The sequence below is a fragment of the Amphiprion ocellaris genome, chromosome 22, assembly GCF_022539595.1.
Source record: "Amphiprion ocellaris isolate individual 3 ecotype Okinawa chromosome 22, ASM2253959v1, whole genome shotgun sequence".
In the NCBI taxonomy this organism is placed as follows: Eukaryota; Metazoa; Chordata; class Actinopteri; family Pomacentridae; genus Amphiprion; species Amphiprion ocellaris.
Window position 1 is genome coordinate 7004952 of NC_072787.1, and position 16904 is coordinate 7021855.

The 16904-nt window shown below is 39.9% G+C and overlaps 2 protein-coding genes across 5 annotated transcripts in view; both read right to left on the minus strand.

Annotated features, from left to right (window-relative positions):
- Window positions 1–688: 688 nt before the first annotated feature.
- gjd4 (gap junction protein delta 4) lies at window positions 689–6447 on the minus strand. Its single transcript, XM_023262676.3, has 2 exons — window positions 5843–6447; window positions 689–5630 (listed from the first exon to the last, which is right to left on the minus strand). The coding sequence occupies exons 1-2, from the start codon at window positions 5904–5906 to the stop codon at window positions 4405–4407; spliced, it is 1290 nt and encodes a 429-aa protein (XP_023118444.2). The 5' UTR covers window positions 5907–6447; the 3' UTR covers window positions 689–4404.
- An 8493-nt stretch (window positions 6448–14940) lies between these two features.
- The window catches only part of ccny (cyclin Y), a 43821-nt gene continuing 41857 nt past the window's right edge, over window positions 14941–16904 (minus strand). For all 4 annotated transcript variants that reach the window (XM_023262652.3, XM_023262650.3, XM_035944644.2 and 1 more), the window contains one exon: window positions 14941–16893. In XM_023262652.3, the coding sequence (XP_023118420.1) occupies window positions 16777–16893 (117 nt within the window). In that variant the 3' untranslated portion in view covers window positions 14941–16776. The remainder of the gene's footprint in view (window positions 16894–16904) is intronic.

Below are 16904 nucleotides of genomic sequence, written 5' to 3' on the forward strand. Positions count from 1 at the left end.
AGCGAGATTTGCTTTTAATTCACAACAAAGGACACGATTTACTTTATTACTCCATCAAGGAATGTGGTGTAGTTATGTGACAATCGGCATTGGTCTGTCTGTCTGTCTGTCTGTCTGTCTGTTAGCAACATTACTCAAAAATGGACCAACAGATTTGGATGAAATTTTCAGGAAAGTTTAGAAATGGCAAAAGGACCAAGTGATTTGATTTTGGCAGTGATGCAGCTTACAGTCTGGATCTACAGACTGGTTAAGGATTTCCATATCACTACGAGATACAGCATCGCTGTAGCTATGACAACAACACTATGTCAGCTGCCTGCTGACGATCACATGATTGCGATCCTACTACAAATCCACCACTGCAGACCACAAATTGTTTAAAGATTTCATCCGTTGGAAATGATACAATGACCGAGCAGCCTTGGAGGAGTACTGCACTGCTGAGTGGTTTTCTTGTTATTTATACTACTACTGTACACACAGCAGAATATGATGGAATCACATGAAAATATTACAAACATTTACCATGAAGAAATTGCTGCTCTCAATCAGCCCCAGAATTTTTTTATTTTTTTTTAATCAGAAATCAATAAGTATCTTTTATAGTCACTGGAACCTTGAGGGGCTGCTGGGCTGGTCCTGTGATTCACAACCTTCATGATTTAATTCTGTAAAACTACACACCCTGGAAGTAACTCTGAGTTGAAGTGCGGCTCTTTTAACAAACACTGTATGTGCACTAGACAGCTCCCATGTATGAATGTTAAAAAAACAGCTGAATACTGTAACATTCAAAAATCGTAAAAATGTGAAAATAAAATGAAATATCTGTAAAATAACTGGGTGTTTTTAGCTGATTTAAATGCAGTAAAGCCATCATTTTAAGGTAACATATTGTAAAAGAACACATTACTATTTAAAATGCAGATTTTTGATGGTGACAGTAGGCACAGTTTTGGCTATTTCTTTGTTTCATTTTATCCTCTACATGTAAATGAATGCATTTTGTGTGGTTTTATGTGACATTATTTGTAACTTTACAAAGCAGGAAAAATCTATAAAATATGTTTTTAAAAACAATATTTTTAGTCTTTAATATAGATCATTTTTCTTTCATAATTTGCATAACTGCAAACATCTCATTTTGTTTTGTTAATTGAAATACAGTAAATAAAAAAAGAATGAAAAAGAAGAACTTAAACACTCCTCACTTTCCCATGAGCAAGTAGTTGATGACAGTTGGAAGCAATATTAGAGATGCAGATGGAAGAAGAAAACACAGATCCACTATAGAAAGACACAAACATAGTAGAATAGAAGGGGCAGATTTAAAGAGTCTTGTAGCTTAATTGACTTTAAGAGCATTGCTCCACTCTCAGAACTATTTCCTCTGGCTGTTCTAAATATAAATGAGCAAGCAGCCTATTGAGCACAATTCACTCATGCTGTTTTATTATCATGATTGGGAAACATCTCTATGAATATGTTGTTTAATAAAAGCATGTCATTATTGTTGGACCACTCACATTTGAAATATTTTATCTAAACAATGAAAAGTTTGGCCTTAAGGGTCAAAATTCATCATTACACACAAATGTGTACTTATGTATATTTGGGGGTGATGAGAGCAGCTCTTCTGCCTTGGAGCCTACAGGTGGATGTTGGGGTGGTGGAGGGGCCATAAGAGCTCATAGCAATGCAGGGAAACTACAGCACTGACATGTCAAAGATAGATCTATACATTTTGTGCAGCCTGAAAAAACAGCTAAATTGCAATGTTATGTATGGTAGAAACATACATCGAGTGTAGTGCAGCTCAATGTGACACCTATTGCAACTGAAACATGATTTATCTTCCTTCCTTTGGTTAAGTTTGGGCACTCAGGGGCTTGTTTAGGGGCTTTGTTGTTAGACAAAGATTGAGGTTTGGAACTAAAAAGGTTACAGTGATAAAGAAAAAGCAGGACACTGCAGGGGCTTGATTAGGCCAGACGGCTCATTTTAGCCCCAGGGCCTTTTGACAAATTAATCCCATCCTGTCTGTGACTCTGACTTGTAAGTCTGCATCAACAAAACAACTTTAGAACCCCTCAAAACTCTCTGTAATATCTTGCAAGTCATGGCTTATTCATTATTGAACTTCATATTTACTGTCAGTGACAACACTGTGAAATTAAGAAACTGAAATGATCTTTGCATGCAATAGATCATGATAAGTAACTTTGCATTTCCTGCTAAAGCCATTTCAGTGATGTTGAAGAATTCTGAAGCTCAGGAAATGCAGGAAAACCATATTACACATCAAAGTCCATCATCACAGTAGCAGAGAGAAGCTGATTTGAAGTGGTGGTTTAATATACGGCAGCATTTCACATTCTGTGTCACTGGAGGGCAGCATGATTTCACACTATAGTACTGGTGCATGGACTGCTACAGCACAACTGACTGGAGCGAGCAAGAAAAGCTACAATAAAGTGCTCTTTAGTGTTTTATATACTAGCATAGTGAATAAAACTCAGAATTGCTGATCAACAGTCAAATTTTACATTTGAGGCCACCCAGATAGCTCAGCTGGCTGAGCAGGTGACTCACAAACAGATGCGATAGTCCTCAATGCAGCGGTTATGGGTTTGAATCCAGCCCATGGCCATTTACTGTATGTCTTTCCCCCACTCTTCTACCCACGTTTCCTGTCTCTCTCTACTGTCTTACATATTACAAAGGCCAAAAAAATTATAATTTTACATTTGCGAGTCAACAAGTGAAACATAGAAAAATAAGAGATCAAACAAAAACTATGTATTTTCACTTTAAAAAGAAATCAACTTCACATTTAACAGTGTATGAAACTACATAAATTCATCTGATATTGTAGCAGTTGACAACATTAAAATGGAATTCAATGTTAACTGAGGACACAACATAGATCATTCAATATTAAAAAGTGGCACTTAGTGATATATGTTAGAAAGTAATTTTTTTACAGCTTCATTTTAGATTAAAAGTCAGTTGATCCAGACAACAGCTTTGGTAGAAGACATGTTTATCGTCCCTGCTTTGCTCTGATGAAAACCCCCTGTGGTCACCCATATGACAGTCAGGGTGCAGCACTCTGAGAGCAAGGTGAGATATGAGGCTGGAAGCTTTTGTTGTCATCTTCAAAAAGACCACAAGAAGACGAAGATCAAGAGCTATCCCTTTACACAGAGACCAGCCTCTCAGCCACAGGGCGACAGGTACAAGAGGGATGCCACTGATTTACTGTGGGAGACTCGCTGTCTCTGTGTGAGTTAGGCCACAAATTTTAAGAAACTACGCTGACAGGTTACACAGATTACAATGGACACATTTCAGCAAATGAACAAGTTATTATGGTGTTTTTGACTGGCATGAGCCAAAGTGGGACACTAATGTCTCACCCACATTAATCTGCTCTGCTGTGGCTTTGGTTTCACCTTGATCAAAGCTCAGAGTGCCGATATCCTGAAGGGCATCAGACAACACTTTGCACAGGGCTGCTGTGCTCTATTTCTAGTGTCAGTGTATGTTAAGGTTTGTATTCCTCCTAAGCTCCACGAGGCCCTGAAATAGAGTGACAAGCTGTCTCCATAAATACAGAGTCCCTATGGGGGAACATAATTGCTTTGTGATCCTGTGTCGGCTTTAGGGGCCTTCATAGTGTCCTTCACTTCTTAGGAGGAATCCAATTCCATTCGATGAGCCTGGTATGAGCACCTTCAGTGAGATTACTGCCTTTCATTCTGGACAAAGCCTCTCATTCTGAAAGGTCACCCAAACACCCGAGTGCACAACCCCAAGGCTGTCGATGTCCACTCTGACCCCAGTGACCTCCACACCAAAAGAAGAGCTCCATGTCGGTGTCATGTAGAGTAACTGTGGTGGGGGTGAGGGGTTTGTGTAGTTAGCACAGGTCAAGGCCTGCCTTTGTTTATGGACAGTGTGTTGGGGGAGGTAAAACAAACATGGGAGGAAACAGGTGGACTGCACTCTTTTAGATGTTTTTCAAGGTTGAGGTTTGCTTAAGGACGCTTAAGGCTTGAGTTTCTGTCATTCCTGAATTGTTTTGCTCAGAGGCTTTGTTGAAATCTTGTCACTTTGCATCGCTGGGCAAGTGCTGCTCAGAGGAGACGTGGTCAGATAGCCTGATAAAAATCACAGCAAATAGGATTATGCTTCATGAGTCTAAGGTGTCTGGTGAATGCATTGCCATTTTGGATTCTCCTCACGAGAGTGAGCAGCCTGCAGTGTAAAAAGAGGTAGAAGACATGGCAGAATGTCAGCCCCAGCAGCTGCTGTTTGCTTCACCTAACATTGTTCCCATATTTGCAACATTCTTATGTTGCCAAGTAAACTGGAAATAAAGCAATACAACCCTATCAGTCACACCCACTCTGATCTCTTATCCTGGCCATCATCGTTGCTCTGTAGCTCTGTGCAGCTGCCCAATTCAACCAACGTATACTGACCCACCCTCCGAGTACAGATTGCTGTTGCTGTGGAAACATTCCTGACTGGGGCTGCTGACACCCCAAGGGGCAGTCCAAGGTCCCGTCTGGGTGGAGGTGGGGGTTTGAGTCGGCTGCGTTTGCTAACACGAATGGACCTGGGTGTCCCCATGGGTTCCTGAGGGCAGAGAGCCACCTCACTGCCATCCCTGTCCGGAAGCTCCTCTTGGGAAACTGAGTAGTCATTGTTCCCGTTGGTGTTGCAGGCTGGAGGTCCTAGAGAGCGAGGCAAAGAGCAGCGCTCCAGAGAGGGAGGCTCCTGACCTGAATCAAGAGTTCCACCTGCACAAGAGCCCTTGCTGGCTCGCCTCTTCCTGAAACTCCCAACTTGACTAGATTGTACCTCTAGATCTGGCTGCACGAGGGAGGTGTTTGGGTCAGTCACCCTGGAGTCTCCTCCAGCTGAAAGGAAACACTGCTCTTCCTCAAATATTTTCTCCACCATCAACTTTCTTTTGCTCTTCTGCCTCACTGAGCGCTTGATGGCACAGATGAAATCCAGCACGTTTAGGAATAAGGACAGACCCGCCACACCAAGCATAAAGTTGAGCATCACAGTCTTCTCAGTGGGCCTGGAGATGTAGCAGTCCACCTGGGTGGTGCATGGTGGATTCTGGCACAGAAATCTTCTGGGGATGTAGAAACCAAACAGGTAATAGTGAGCTGCTCCAAAGCCTGCCTCCAGCAGCGTCCTGAACATCAGATGGAGCATATAGGCTCCGGTAAAGCACCGAGCCCATCCTGGCTGTTCAACCAGAGGCGTCTGGTTCACAGGCATCTTGTTGAAGGACTCCTGATGGATCTTGTACAGCTGAAAGGTTTTGATGTGTCCTGAGGAATTCAGGTCAACTGTGAGTGTGTTTGACACCTTATGGACCACGTAGATGACAAAGATGATGTAGGGGAGACACAAGGTGATGAGTTGCACCAGCCAGAAACGGAAGAGAGAGATGGGAGAAAACAGATCATAGCAGACATTTGCACAGCCCGGCTGAATAGTGTTACACACAAATCTCTCCTGTTCGTCCTGGTAGAGAGGATAACCAGCAAAGAGAAGGATCAGGATACGGAGGAAGATCATCACAATGAGCCACACTTTTCCTGTGAAGTGAAAAAAATGCAATAGTGGAATTTTATTGTGCTGATTTAACAATGACTCATGAATGACTATGAATGTGTGGCAAATTTAACAGACTTTAGGAAACCAAATTGACTGAGATTTCAATGCAAGGTTTTCAGTGCCATAGACAAGGCATCATATTTCATATAGAACTTATCTTTTAATTTACATTCAGTTAATCAAGCCAACTCACCCATCAAAGTGATGCTGTGATTGACAAAGATAAAGAGGACCTCTGAGGCACTTGATCCTGCCATGCCTGTTGTGCTCAAGGCCCTCTTCCAGAAGCTTCCCGTCCTCCAGTTCCAGTCCAGAGGGCAAAACCCTGAAGCCAGCACCTCACTGCCTATCCATCTACTTCTCGTCTTCTCCTCTTTCCATCTCCACCCTTTCTGTGAAGGCTCACAGCGGCCTCCAGCAGCACAGCAACCTCCAGGTGGACGGCAGGCAAACACTCCAGTCCTCTTGTAGAAGGAGCATGTGCTCGATCCCTTTAGGCAATATCCAGTCTGATCCACTTGAGTGACCCAGGTCTCTGAAAGACTGAATGAAGTAAAGCACGGAAATACTCCGTCTTCCCTCTTCTTCTGTCCCCTGCAGACAACCGTCTGTTCTCAGACAACAGAAGACGGGAGCGAGCCCCATTGTGGGTCTATTCTTAACACACTTCCAAAAGCATGTCGCCATCCTGGCATTGCAGAGATATTTTGGTGCTGCTGGTCGTCCTTACAGGAGAGAAACAAGCCTCCTGGCTTACTCATTCTAAATTGTTGTATTCAGTTCTCCAGCACAATGACAGGCGAGTTCAGACTGGCAGGTTCATAAAAATACAAGAACTTACTGATGCTTTGTTCAGTGATAAATCAAGATAACATGTAGCTATGCAGACTGCAGATTAGCTCTCATGAAACCTAAGTAGGTTGTAAACTGGATTTTCCCACAGCTGATGCCAGTTTATGACTGAAAAAGATTTACTGTATAGCCAAGTAGCATGGCTATAAAAATATAACAGTTTAATCATTAATCTGAGACGCAGCAGAAGTTTACATTATGATCAAGAAGCAAGCTTTAGATGCCTCAGATTAATCAAACAAGAGAGATTCTAAACTGAAAATATGGTTTAACAATTGCATATCATAATGAGATTATTTTCTGTGAGACAGTGAGATATTCTGATTTGTAATTTGTAAATTACAGATCAGATTCTTTTTCACAAGTTGCATCCACCCTCTCTCATGAACAGGTCTCTGGGGACACATGGCTACAGACATTTGGCTTGGCTCATAATCACTACAGATCAGCAGTCATTAGCACTTCCATGCTGGCTCACACTGAAAATCCCACATGCAACATTTACAATGGATGGTAGCCTCAGATTGGTACTATAGTTCATTCTGAACTATATAAAATGGTAAGGGACATTGAACTTGTCTTGAGGTAGAATAGGAAAAAGTATTACTTATTTACACCTGCAATGCATTTAAATGGGCGCTGTAATGCTCACACCTCACATAATGGTCAGGCTGTTTGGAATTGGGGCACCATGAAATGGATGATGAGAAATGCAACAGCTGAAGGCTGAGTTTTATTAGAAAAATTTATGATGAGGTGAAAACACAAACCCCAACAATGCTGCAGTAAAGGTGGCAGCTGAGACCCACAGCCTCAGTCAGATCTCTTCCCTCACTCCTGCTACAGAAGACAGAAGGCACCAGGTCAGACTCATTTAAACTGGGATGTACCATCTGCTCAGGTAGGCGCAGGGTGAGCTAAACAGGACCAAGCAACCTAAGAAAGCTCAATAACTTACAAAAGTATGGCATCTGAAACGGCCACATAATACAAAGGTAACTGTTACCACAAACACGCAGACCACTGGCTTCAGTGAAGGGAACATTTTTATCCTTTAGCTATCTGACAGTGTTCACTTCCTGCTTAAAGGATAATGATGCATAGCTGTTTTTATTTTCATTGGTTGTGCAGATTATCTGTTCCAGCATGAAAAAATTTATGTTCACACAGTACATATGTTGAGTTTTTTCCAAACACATTAGCTCCATTTAAACAGTAGGTAAAAAGTAGGATCTGGATAGATTTTATTCTTGATAAAACTGCTTTTCTGACAAGACAGGCTTGAAAAAGATGAACAAAGAACAAGGCATTTTTTCTCTTCAGTGTTCATTTGTTATTCACAGAGTGTGTTAATAATGCATGTGTGAATCTGTGTTTAATTTTCAAGGAGGAATGTATACCTTTGAGCACACTATTTTGCAATAATCGGTGCGTGACTGACCTTGTCGGCTGCGTTTGATTGCTGTATTGCCAGTGGTAGAAAGTAACCAGCTCATTTCCTCATGTACTATACTTAAGGAAACTCTTGAGGTACTTGTACTTTATGTTATACTTCCACTATTTTACTTTCTCCTGCATTATGTTTAGCTGATGCTTTAATTCTTTTTAAGATGATTTTACATAATGGATTATATTACGAGTTTTTAAACTAAAGCACATTGTTAAATTATTCTCAACTTTGTCTGTGTCTTCCAAAGAGCAGTGTGTAGTCAGGGTCATATGAGTGAAATCATTATTTTTCCTTTTTATTTCTCATATGGTTTAAGTTTAATAAATGTTCTAACAGTCCAATATCTCACCAAAAAGTCAACTATTAGTGAAAAAGTGCAAAAACTGAAAACAGATTTGTGTATCTGAACTTTTTCTTCTTCAACAGTATTATCTGCTGTCTTTATATAAAACTGGATATTAAATAGTTGAAAGTAGCTCCATCTGCAGCAGCTACAACATTAACAGGAACTCTTACTTTAATATCTAAACTACATTTTGCTGCTAATATTTCCTGTGTATTTTTTCTTAAACATGATTTTTACAGGGGCTGCACAGTGGTGTAGTGGTTAGCACTTTCGCCTTGCAGCAAGAAGGTCCCTGGTTCGCGTCCCGGCTTTCCTGGGATCTTTCTGCATGGAGTTTGCATGTTCTCCCTGTGCATGCGTGGGTTTTCTCCGGGTACTCCGGCTTCCTCCCGCAGTCCAAAAATATGCTGAGGTTAATTGATTACTCTAAATTGCCCGTAGGTGTGAATGTGTGAGTGCTTGTTTGTCTATATATGTAGCCCTGCGACAGACTGGTGACCTGTCCAGGGTGTCCCCTGCCTTCACCCGAGTCAGCTGGGATAGGCTCCAGCACCCCCCGCGACCCTAGTGAGGATTAAGCGGTGTATAGATAATGGATGGATGGATGATTTTTACAGAGGGATTTTACCTGTGATAGAGTATTTTTACATTGCTGTCATAGTACTTAAGAAATATTTGCTTCCATCACTGTACATTGGCAGAATTAGTGTTTTCCTAAGAAAACTTTCTCGTCCTTTTCCTTTTTGTTCTCGTTCCCAGCTTTGGCAGTCCGTACTTTTTCCATGCATATTAACCACCGTTCTAATTTCAAACTCTGCTGTTTCCCACCTGCCCAGCTACTTGGGAGACTTCCCGCCTCAGTCATTACCTGATCACCCACATGGTCCCGCAGCTGTTCCCCATTTTCATTAGCAATCAGGGAATTAGCATAATAATAAGACATTTCTGTGGAGAAAATGCACGGGTGGCACAAACTTTCACGTGTAGCTTCAAAGCCGAGCATAATGCAGCATAGGGCATGAAGACAACGCAGGATGACAACCTGGTGATCCAGTATTTTCTGACCGTGCATGATTTCATCAAAACAGGTTTAGAAAAAAACCCACTGGGACAAGAAAAGAAATAGTAATCACAGGTTTTAAAGGATGTGGGTAAAGGATCATCTGAAATGCTACAGTCTTAGTAGATCAGACTGTGTCTTCATCTTAAAGCTGCACTGGAAACTATTTTCATATAAACAAAGGATCAAATGACAATGCGCAATGTGATAGGAGGCAAACATACTGAGGAACCCTGGTGAGAATTTTCATCTGACTCTGCTGGTTCCTACACCTACAGAATATCTTTTATGTTATTGCTTTGGGTTCAGTCCAAGCAGAAACCTCCAGGGATGAAAAATGAAGCCACTGTGGAAGTTCGAAAATCTGCAGTTCTTCAAATGGCCACTTGAGGTTGGGACATGAAGGATCAATCAGACTTCTCTCTCATTAACCTTGTTTCCAGCTGTAAAACACAGTATTTTTTTTACCAGAGAAAAAGCTCAGATAAAACTTCTTTATACTATCTGCCTCACAGCAAACAGATCAAATATTTCCAGTGATTCAAGCATATTCCTTACATATTTAGTATCTCTAAAGTATTGAACAAAGCTAAACAACCACTTCTTATTCTGTATAATGGGCCGTGGCAGCTAGGCTCTGAAGCGATGCTTTCTCATGTTAGAGATCTAGCATATTTATAGTTTCTCCTCAGTTTTGTATGCGTTTTGTGCTTTTTTAAAAAATGCACTTTAACCTACTGTGCTAAGACTCCTACTCCGCCACTGCATTTGCACGTTTTTATGTTGTTTGCTTTCCAGAGAGCTCTATTTATGTATTTTTTAAATAATTTTTTTAACCTACTCTGGAGGATATTTAGTTTCTTTTGTGTGTACACAGGTGCACAGAGAAATGACAATTAAAACAAAAATTTTCAATCTTGCTTTTCTCTCTAACATAGAACATGGGGGGAACCACAAGATAAAAGCTGTTAAGAGAAATAATTGTTGCAGTTAACCATATGGGCTATTGCAAATAATAAATGGCCTTGAATTATGGTGCTTTATTGTGCATTAAAGTGAAATTTATCTATTTGGATACAATATTATGCCATGTATCAGGAACGTTTACCTTTATTTTTTACATCAGACATTCTGACATGAAACAGCTGGAAAGGCAATGGTGCATGAATAAATTCTACATTCCACTGAGCAAAGGCCCTGCTGATGTGCATACAGGTTTATCAACAAGCTTTAGTACAACACTTTAACGTTACTAATTCCACCTCTGCTTTTCCTGCTGTGACAAATCAAAATATCTGCTGTGAAAAAGGTTTCTTAATCCAAGGTGGGTGTATGCTGATGAATCCTCTGACTGACTCAGGACCAGATTGGTGAAGAATGACGTTGGACGTCCCTAATTTGTCAGAAAGTAAATAACCTGCCAGCAGAACAAAGAGGTGTAATCTCTATGTGTTTATCAGCCAAAGAGATGGGTTTCGTTGGTGAGTGTGTGGACTGTATACATTTCAGTGCTGATGTTTGATGCTTCACTCCAGATGTTAGACAGTTGCTTTCACTAAAGCTCACAGCACCTCTTCATTGGATTGAACTGACTTGGATAGCAATTACAAGAGCAGCGATTGAAATGCAAATGGAGGCTAATACAGAGGATTAAATGTGTCCCTCAGTGACAACATGGCAGAGTGTAATCTCTGTATTACCACTCGCTCTAAGCCATTTAAATGGGTCTTTCTGGGAGAAGAGACCCTGAGTCACATCAGTTGTACAATACAGTACGTATTGAAATATTGTCCTACCAAGTGGAAAGTACTTGTGATAACACCATGAATGATGAGTTGTGGTCTCAGTGTGTTGCCCTTATCTTTGAGGATACATCCACACTGCAGGCCTCGGTGCTCTGCTCTGATTTATTGCTCAACACAGATTATTTTTTGTGTGGCTGTTCACATTGCCAAAATCATACTAGAGTTTTTGAAGAAGTGAAAACTATGGCCTGGCCAAGAATGTCATCTGACTTCAATCCAGCACATCAACTTTGGGGTGTTTGAAAGACAAAGCAACCCAACAACTCCAGCAAAACGCAGGTGAAAGAAGAACATCTGGCAAAACATCTCTCTAGTAATCTGGGATCTTCCATACTATAGAGGATTAAGTCTGTCATCAAAAGTAAAGGTAAACATAAACACTGATAAAATCAAAAATGTAAATCTTCATACTTGAAGGTATATTGTCTTTTATAGTTTCTACTGTTCTACTGTGCCTGTATTTTTAAAATAGTAAATCTAGATGGTTGGTTTATAATTACACATAAGAGCAAATACCCAACAGTTTAACTTAGAAGTTATGTAATTTCTATAAGGTAATACAAGTTTGAATCATTTAACATCTAAGTGATATTGTACAGATGTACTCTCACCTCTCTCATAACACTCTCCAGCAAGACTCAGTTCAGGCAAGACCAGCATTAGAACTTTAAAGATTAGATTTCATGTGTTCACAATGCAATGAAAAACTTCCTTCTGTCACCTGTAAATGGGAAAGTTTATCAGATTTTCAATCTTCACCTACAGTCTGAATGTAGCTTTCGCAACATAAGAAAAGACACATTGTGTTTATTGCAAGTTTTTAAACTTTAATTCTTGCACAGGTTTTTTTTTCTAAACATTGCTTCAGAAGAGAAATGGGAGCAGTTCTTTAAATCATAGTTGAAAACATACAGAGAAAAAGAGTTTGGCAAACTGAGAACAGGAACAAAAGACCGACTCACTGGAAAGGAAAAAAATTCACTGACAGTAACAACAGAATACAGTACAACTTGTTGAAAACATCCATCGATGAAAAACAAAGAAAAGGTCACGGCTACAGCAGTTGACTGACGTTAGCACGGAAAATCGTCATGATCAAAGCTGAATTTGTCAAATCAAAAAACTGTCCTTATAGAGAGGAGGAAAAATCAAGAAAAAAGTAAAACTCTATGCAGAGGTAGAGTTCAGTGCACAAGGCTATGACACACACCTAGTAACCAGCCGACAGGACGCCACAGGCCCAAGGTCTTTGCTGTCGGAGTTGTACATTTTCCACCTCTGGAGTCTCCACAGCTGACCACAGCATCAACGCCGATTTCTGGGTGTAGGACACACGCGACTGGGCTGTATGCACACACACATACAATAAATAGGATATACAATCTTTGAATATCTCTAATGGTTCGAACTCACAACAGCAACTCCAGTAACTTTACTTCCCCTAAAGACACGTATTTTCCACTCATTCAAAGCACCATGCAGAACAACACCTCCCCTTCCAAGACCTTTTCATATACTTCATGTGCAAGTGGGCTGGGTCAGCGCAACACGTCCAACATGCTCGTCCTTCATTTCTCCATGACTTTGGTACAGTTCTGTCCCTTCTTACACCTGCAGTCAGGGTTGGACATCTGACCGACCTGACTGACCGACTGATTCTCTAGTGGCATGACAAACAACTTGAATCACAGTCATGGAAGTTGCTCATGAAATGCACAAAACAAGCTAAAGGCTAGTACACTGATGTCACATTTGAAATTCGACCTTTTTCTGACTTTTTAAAAAAAATTCTATGGAGAAAAATGCATTAAAAAATAAAAACAAACAAAAAAACCCCAGTCATTTCCAGGTTATGGCATGATATTTTTCAGCATACATGTATTTTATCTGTCTATTCAGTGATATAGTGGAGTAGGAATGTCCAGTTGGTCATAAGGCAAACAACCACTATTATCAAATTAATATATTAAAAGCATTACTTTTACTTTATTCAACCCATATCCTCATAAAACCAAAACAATGTAAACCAAATAAACTCAACTAATTTGCAGGTTTACCCTCTGCTATATCCCTGTATATTTCCTATTTTTGCTTTAAGAAAGGTCAAGAAAAAAAAGCAAATGAGAAAGTGACTGTTGATGAAGAATACTGTTTGACAGCTTTGCTTTTATCCAGTAAATACAAGAAACTATGACGCTCTGAAACTGACAAAATGGCATGAAAACTTATCAGATGATATAACTGAATACATCAGTCAATAATATTGTTGGTTTAGTAAAAAGAAATACAAAACTTCATACTTTTCCCATCATTTGGCAAAATATGTTAATCTTTTGATTAATCCATCAGATGATTTGTGGTAAAACAATCAAATTGAAATGACTGTGCTACTCATAAACTGTATATAAAATCTGTTTTCATATAACTGTCAAGTCAATTAGAAGTTAACTTCTGAAACGTGACAAAAATAGAAGAAGAAAAAAATACAAATTAGTCTTGTTTCCATGAGCTGCTTTGGAGCAAATAACTAGCAAACTAGGCTGCTTTGTGTCATCAGAGGATGCTACTATAGGCTACATTAGGCATGGCTGCAACAGTAGAAACAAAAAGTTGCTCACCAACTGTTAAAAAACCTAGAATAGGAAGAAGAAACAAATAAAACCATTGCTATCTACAACAAAAACATGGAGAAAAGTCTTTAGGCATTGTTGTCAACTGGGAAAGTTGTAATTGTCCTTTCAGAACAGCTGGTATTGACCAAGTTTCATACTTTCTGGAGACCAAGACAATGGAAGAAACAGAAATAGCTGAAAGTTAAATGTCAGAACCTGTTCAGAAAAGGTATTCACACCTCCCACTATGCACATTAACTCTTTAATGCAATACTTCAAAATGTGCACAAAATGAAGTTATGGAAATGTAGTTACGTTAGTTTGTGGACTACAATTTTGAAGCCTGGAGTCTGGAATTTGACCACTGCTGACTTGGTCTTTTGAAACCTGGATGTAACAAGCGAGTGGTGAATCTTCCACAGAATTTACGGACTCTATACACATCGATACAGCAGTGACGTATTAATCACAATGTAGCCACACCATAAAACACACCCTGCTTTATTGTCTATTTCGCTCTAGATGGGACCATAATATACAAAATGAACATGATTTTGTGTTAAAGGAGACTTAGAACTAGTGATTGAGACCATTAACTCATTCGAAAAATGTTCACCACCGAGGTAATAGATCATGTGAGAAGTAGGGTCATTTGTCATAGACTTCTATGCAATCAGAAGTTGTATTGCAACCGGAAGAGTCGCCCCCTGCTGGCCTTTTGAAAAAATACAAGTCACTTCCATGTCGCTTTTACTTTTCAGACCCCGAGGCTAAGTCCACCATCATATACACTGTGTGTTCCAGAATCCATACTACTCTACAATACAGCTTTCCACAAAAAGATTAAGCACATCCCAGTACACTGCATGTCAAGTGCAGTACGCTAAAAAACAGGAAGTCCTACTACACCCAGTTTAATATTGTAGTATGCAAGTCAGTATGCTTTTCTGGCCATTCTGGCCCACAATCCTCTGTGCAGCTGGAGACACTTCACATATGTCAAGGTGTCTCGCTGGAGTAACAAGACTGAGCAGCCAAGAGCCCATATGAAATTCATGGAATAGATACGTTTGTTTATGAAGACCAAAAAAGCAGGAAAATGCTGAGAACTGAAAAATGAATTCATCAACTAATTGAAGCTAAATGGAAAACTAGAAAGCCTTGAATGAAATAGTAATATTTATTGATGTATTTAGTCATATTTTTTGACTCACCTGATCACGTTTTACCACATTTTGTTGGTTTCAGAGCTCCATAAGTAACATGAGTCATCACTCAAATGAAAAACATAGAAATCTGGCAATGTTTCCATAAAGTGGGGATACAAAAAAATCAAAAAATGAGCCTGAATTGTCTTGCAGTATCTATATATCATTTACATTATGTAACGTAAAAAATTGGCCTTTTCTGCAGTGCGAAAACGTTGACAAGAAAACAGACAAACCTTAAGTGGTGTCTCCCATTTAAATCTTAATACTTCACCATTCTCTTTACTTGATTTGTCATAGGAACACAGAATCAGACATATTTACCGCCCCCATCATGTACAGTAAAAACTGATCCAATATAAATATTCTAACATCATTCTGTTTTTGTTTTTTTTTCTTCTTTACAATATGACCTACAGATTTTGCACAATGGCACTGTATTTACACTGTACAAAGACAACTTAGCAAAATTTATACAATCTATCATTTTGTAAGCAGTGTTTCCATCATCACTTAATGCTTTTTCATTCATTTGAGTCCTCTCCAGACCAACAAAAACAGCTCCGAGGAATCATGCGTTAAGTGGCTTTTAAATGTCAATATTTCTATTTGTGCTGTTTCTTTAGAAGCTGGAAGAACCATATAAAATGTTAAAGAAAAAAATACTTGAGCGTTATTTGTTCTGTTCCTCCAGTAGAAAGGGGAGAAGTGTTAAACTAGCTTATTACAGGCACCACAGGTCAGGACAATGGCAGTGAATAAAGTACAACACAAGCTCTACAGTATGTCTCGTATTTGTCTTCCAGTCAGTCCTCTCCCAAGTATGCACGCTTCATCATTATTAATCGCAACAACAAAGCGGTGCATGAATATTGCTTTATGTGAGTGCTGGCTGATGGCCTGGCTGTAAGAGATATTATTCTGCAGCTGTAAGTTTTAGATTTTGAATTCCCATTTCCTGTCAAAGTGCCTTCGAGCTAAAAACAGACATGCTTTCAAATTGTCGGTTCTCTGCATGAGAACCTCAGTTAATTGGCCACAATTTAAATGAAACTCAGTGGATTCTTTTTTTTTTTTGATGATGATATGTAATACGAATAAATGTATCAGCTGCACCCTCAAGTTAACAATGGAATGTACATGTCTTTCCTTTGTTTGAATCTGCAAACAGTGGGTTCAGCTGGATGGGAATGCAAAAGAACAGACAAACACCAACAAAACAAATTGAAGAATTGAGCATTTAAAATTTACCATGTGCCTATAACCTGTCAAAAGATCATCTCATGCTTCAGCTAAGGAACTGAGTGAACCAGAAGATTAAAATTAAAGGAATGTAGACAGTCTCCCTCAATCAAGTGTTCAATTCAGTTGAGCCTCGGAGGGAATCATGGAATGCTGTTGCTGCCGCTATGTCTTGTGTTTTCTTCTTTAAGCTTGTTCCTATTTTTATTTTCCAACTTCACAGTCTCTCAATTTCTGCATTTCCAATCGGCTGCTTTTCCTCTGCAGTTAAGGTCTTCATTCCGACAACTGTCACTCACACACTTCAGTTTGGTTCAGCTCAGCTCCGTTTGGTTCAGTGCAGGCAGCCAGTGGGACTTCTTTTATGTACAACAACCAGACAGGGTGCAATCACACTTGCAAAAGTGCTCGATTGTGTGAAAGTGTGTGTTTGTATGTGTGTATATTCCAGACAGACCCACTGACCCACAGGACTGCTGCCCACCTGGTTTGCCTGTTTGCCAGGCAGAAATAAGCTCACAGGTCTATCTATTCCTCTGCAGGTGACCAGTGTTAGGAAATGATGGCAGGGCACCACCGCACCACCGTCAGGTTGTCTGCGCTCACCGACCGCTTCTTGGCTAGTTTTTTCAAGTCCTTGTACTTGTCGTCACACAACCGAGAGATTGCCTGAAAGTTGA

What these genes read in the sequence shown, in the direction of transcription:
- gjd4 (XM_023262676.3), bottom strand. Translation starts at nt 5,906, where the DNA reads ATGGCAGGATCAAGTGCCTCAGAGGTCCTCTTTATCTTTGTCAATCAC. An exon ending in TCACAGCATCACTTTGATGG is followed by an intron (nt 5,631 to 5,842) that starts GTGAGTTGGCTT and finishes TTCACTTCACAG; the next exon opens with GAAAAGTGTGGCTCATTGTG.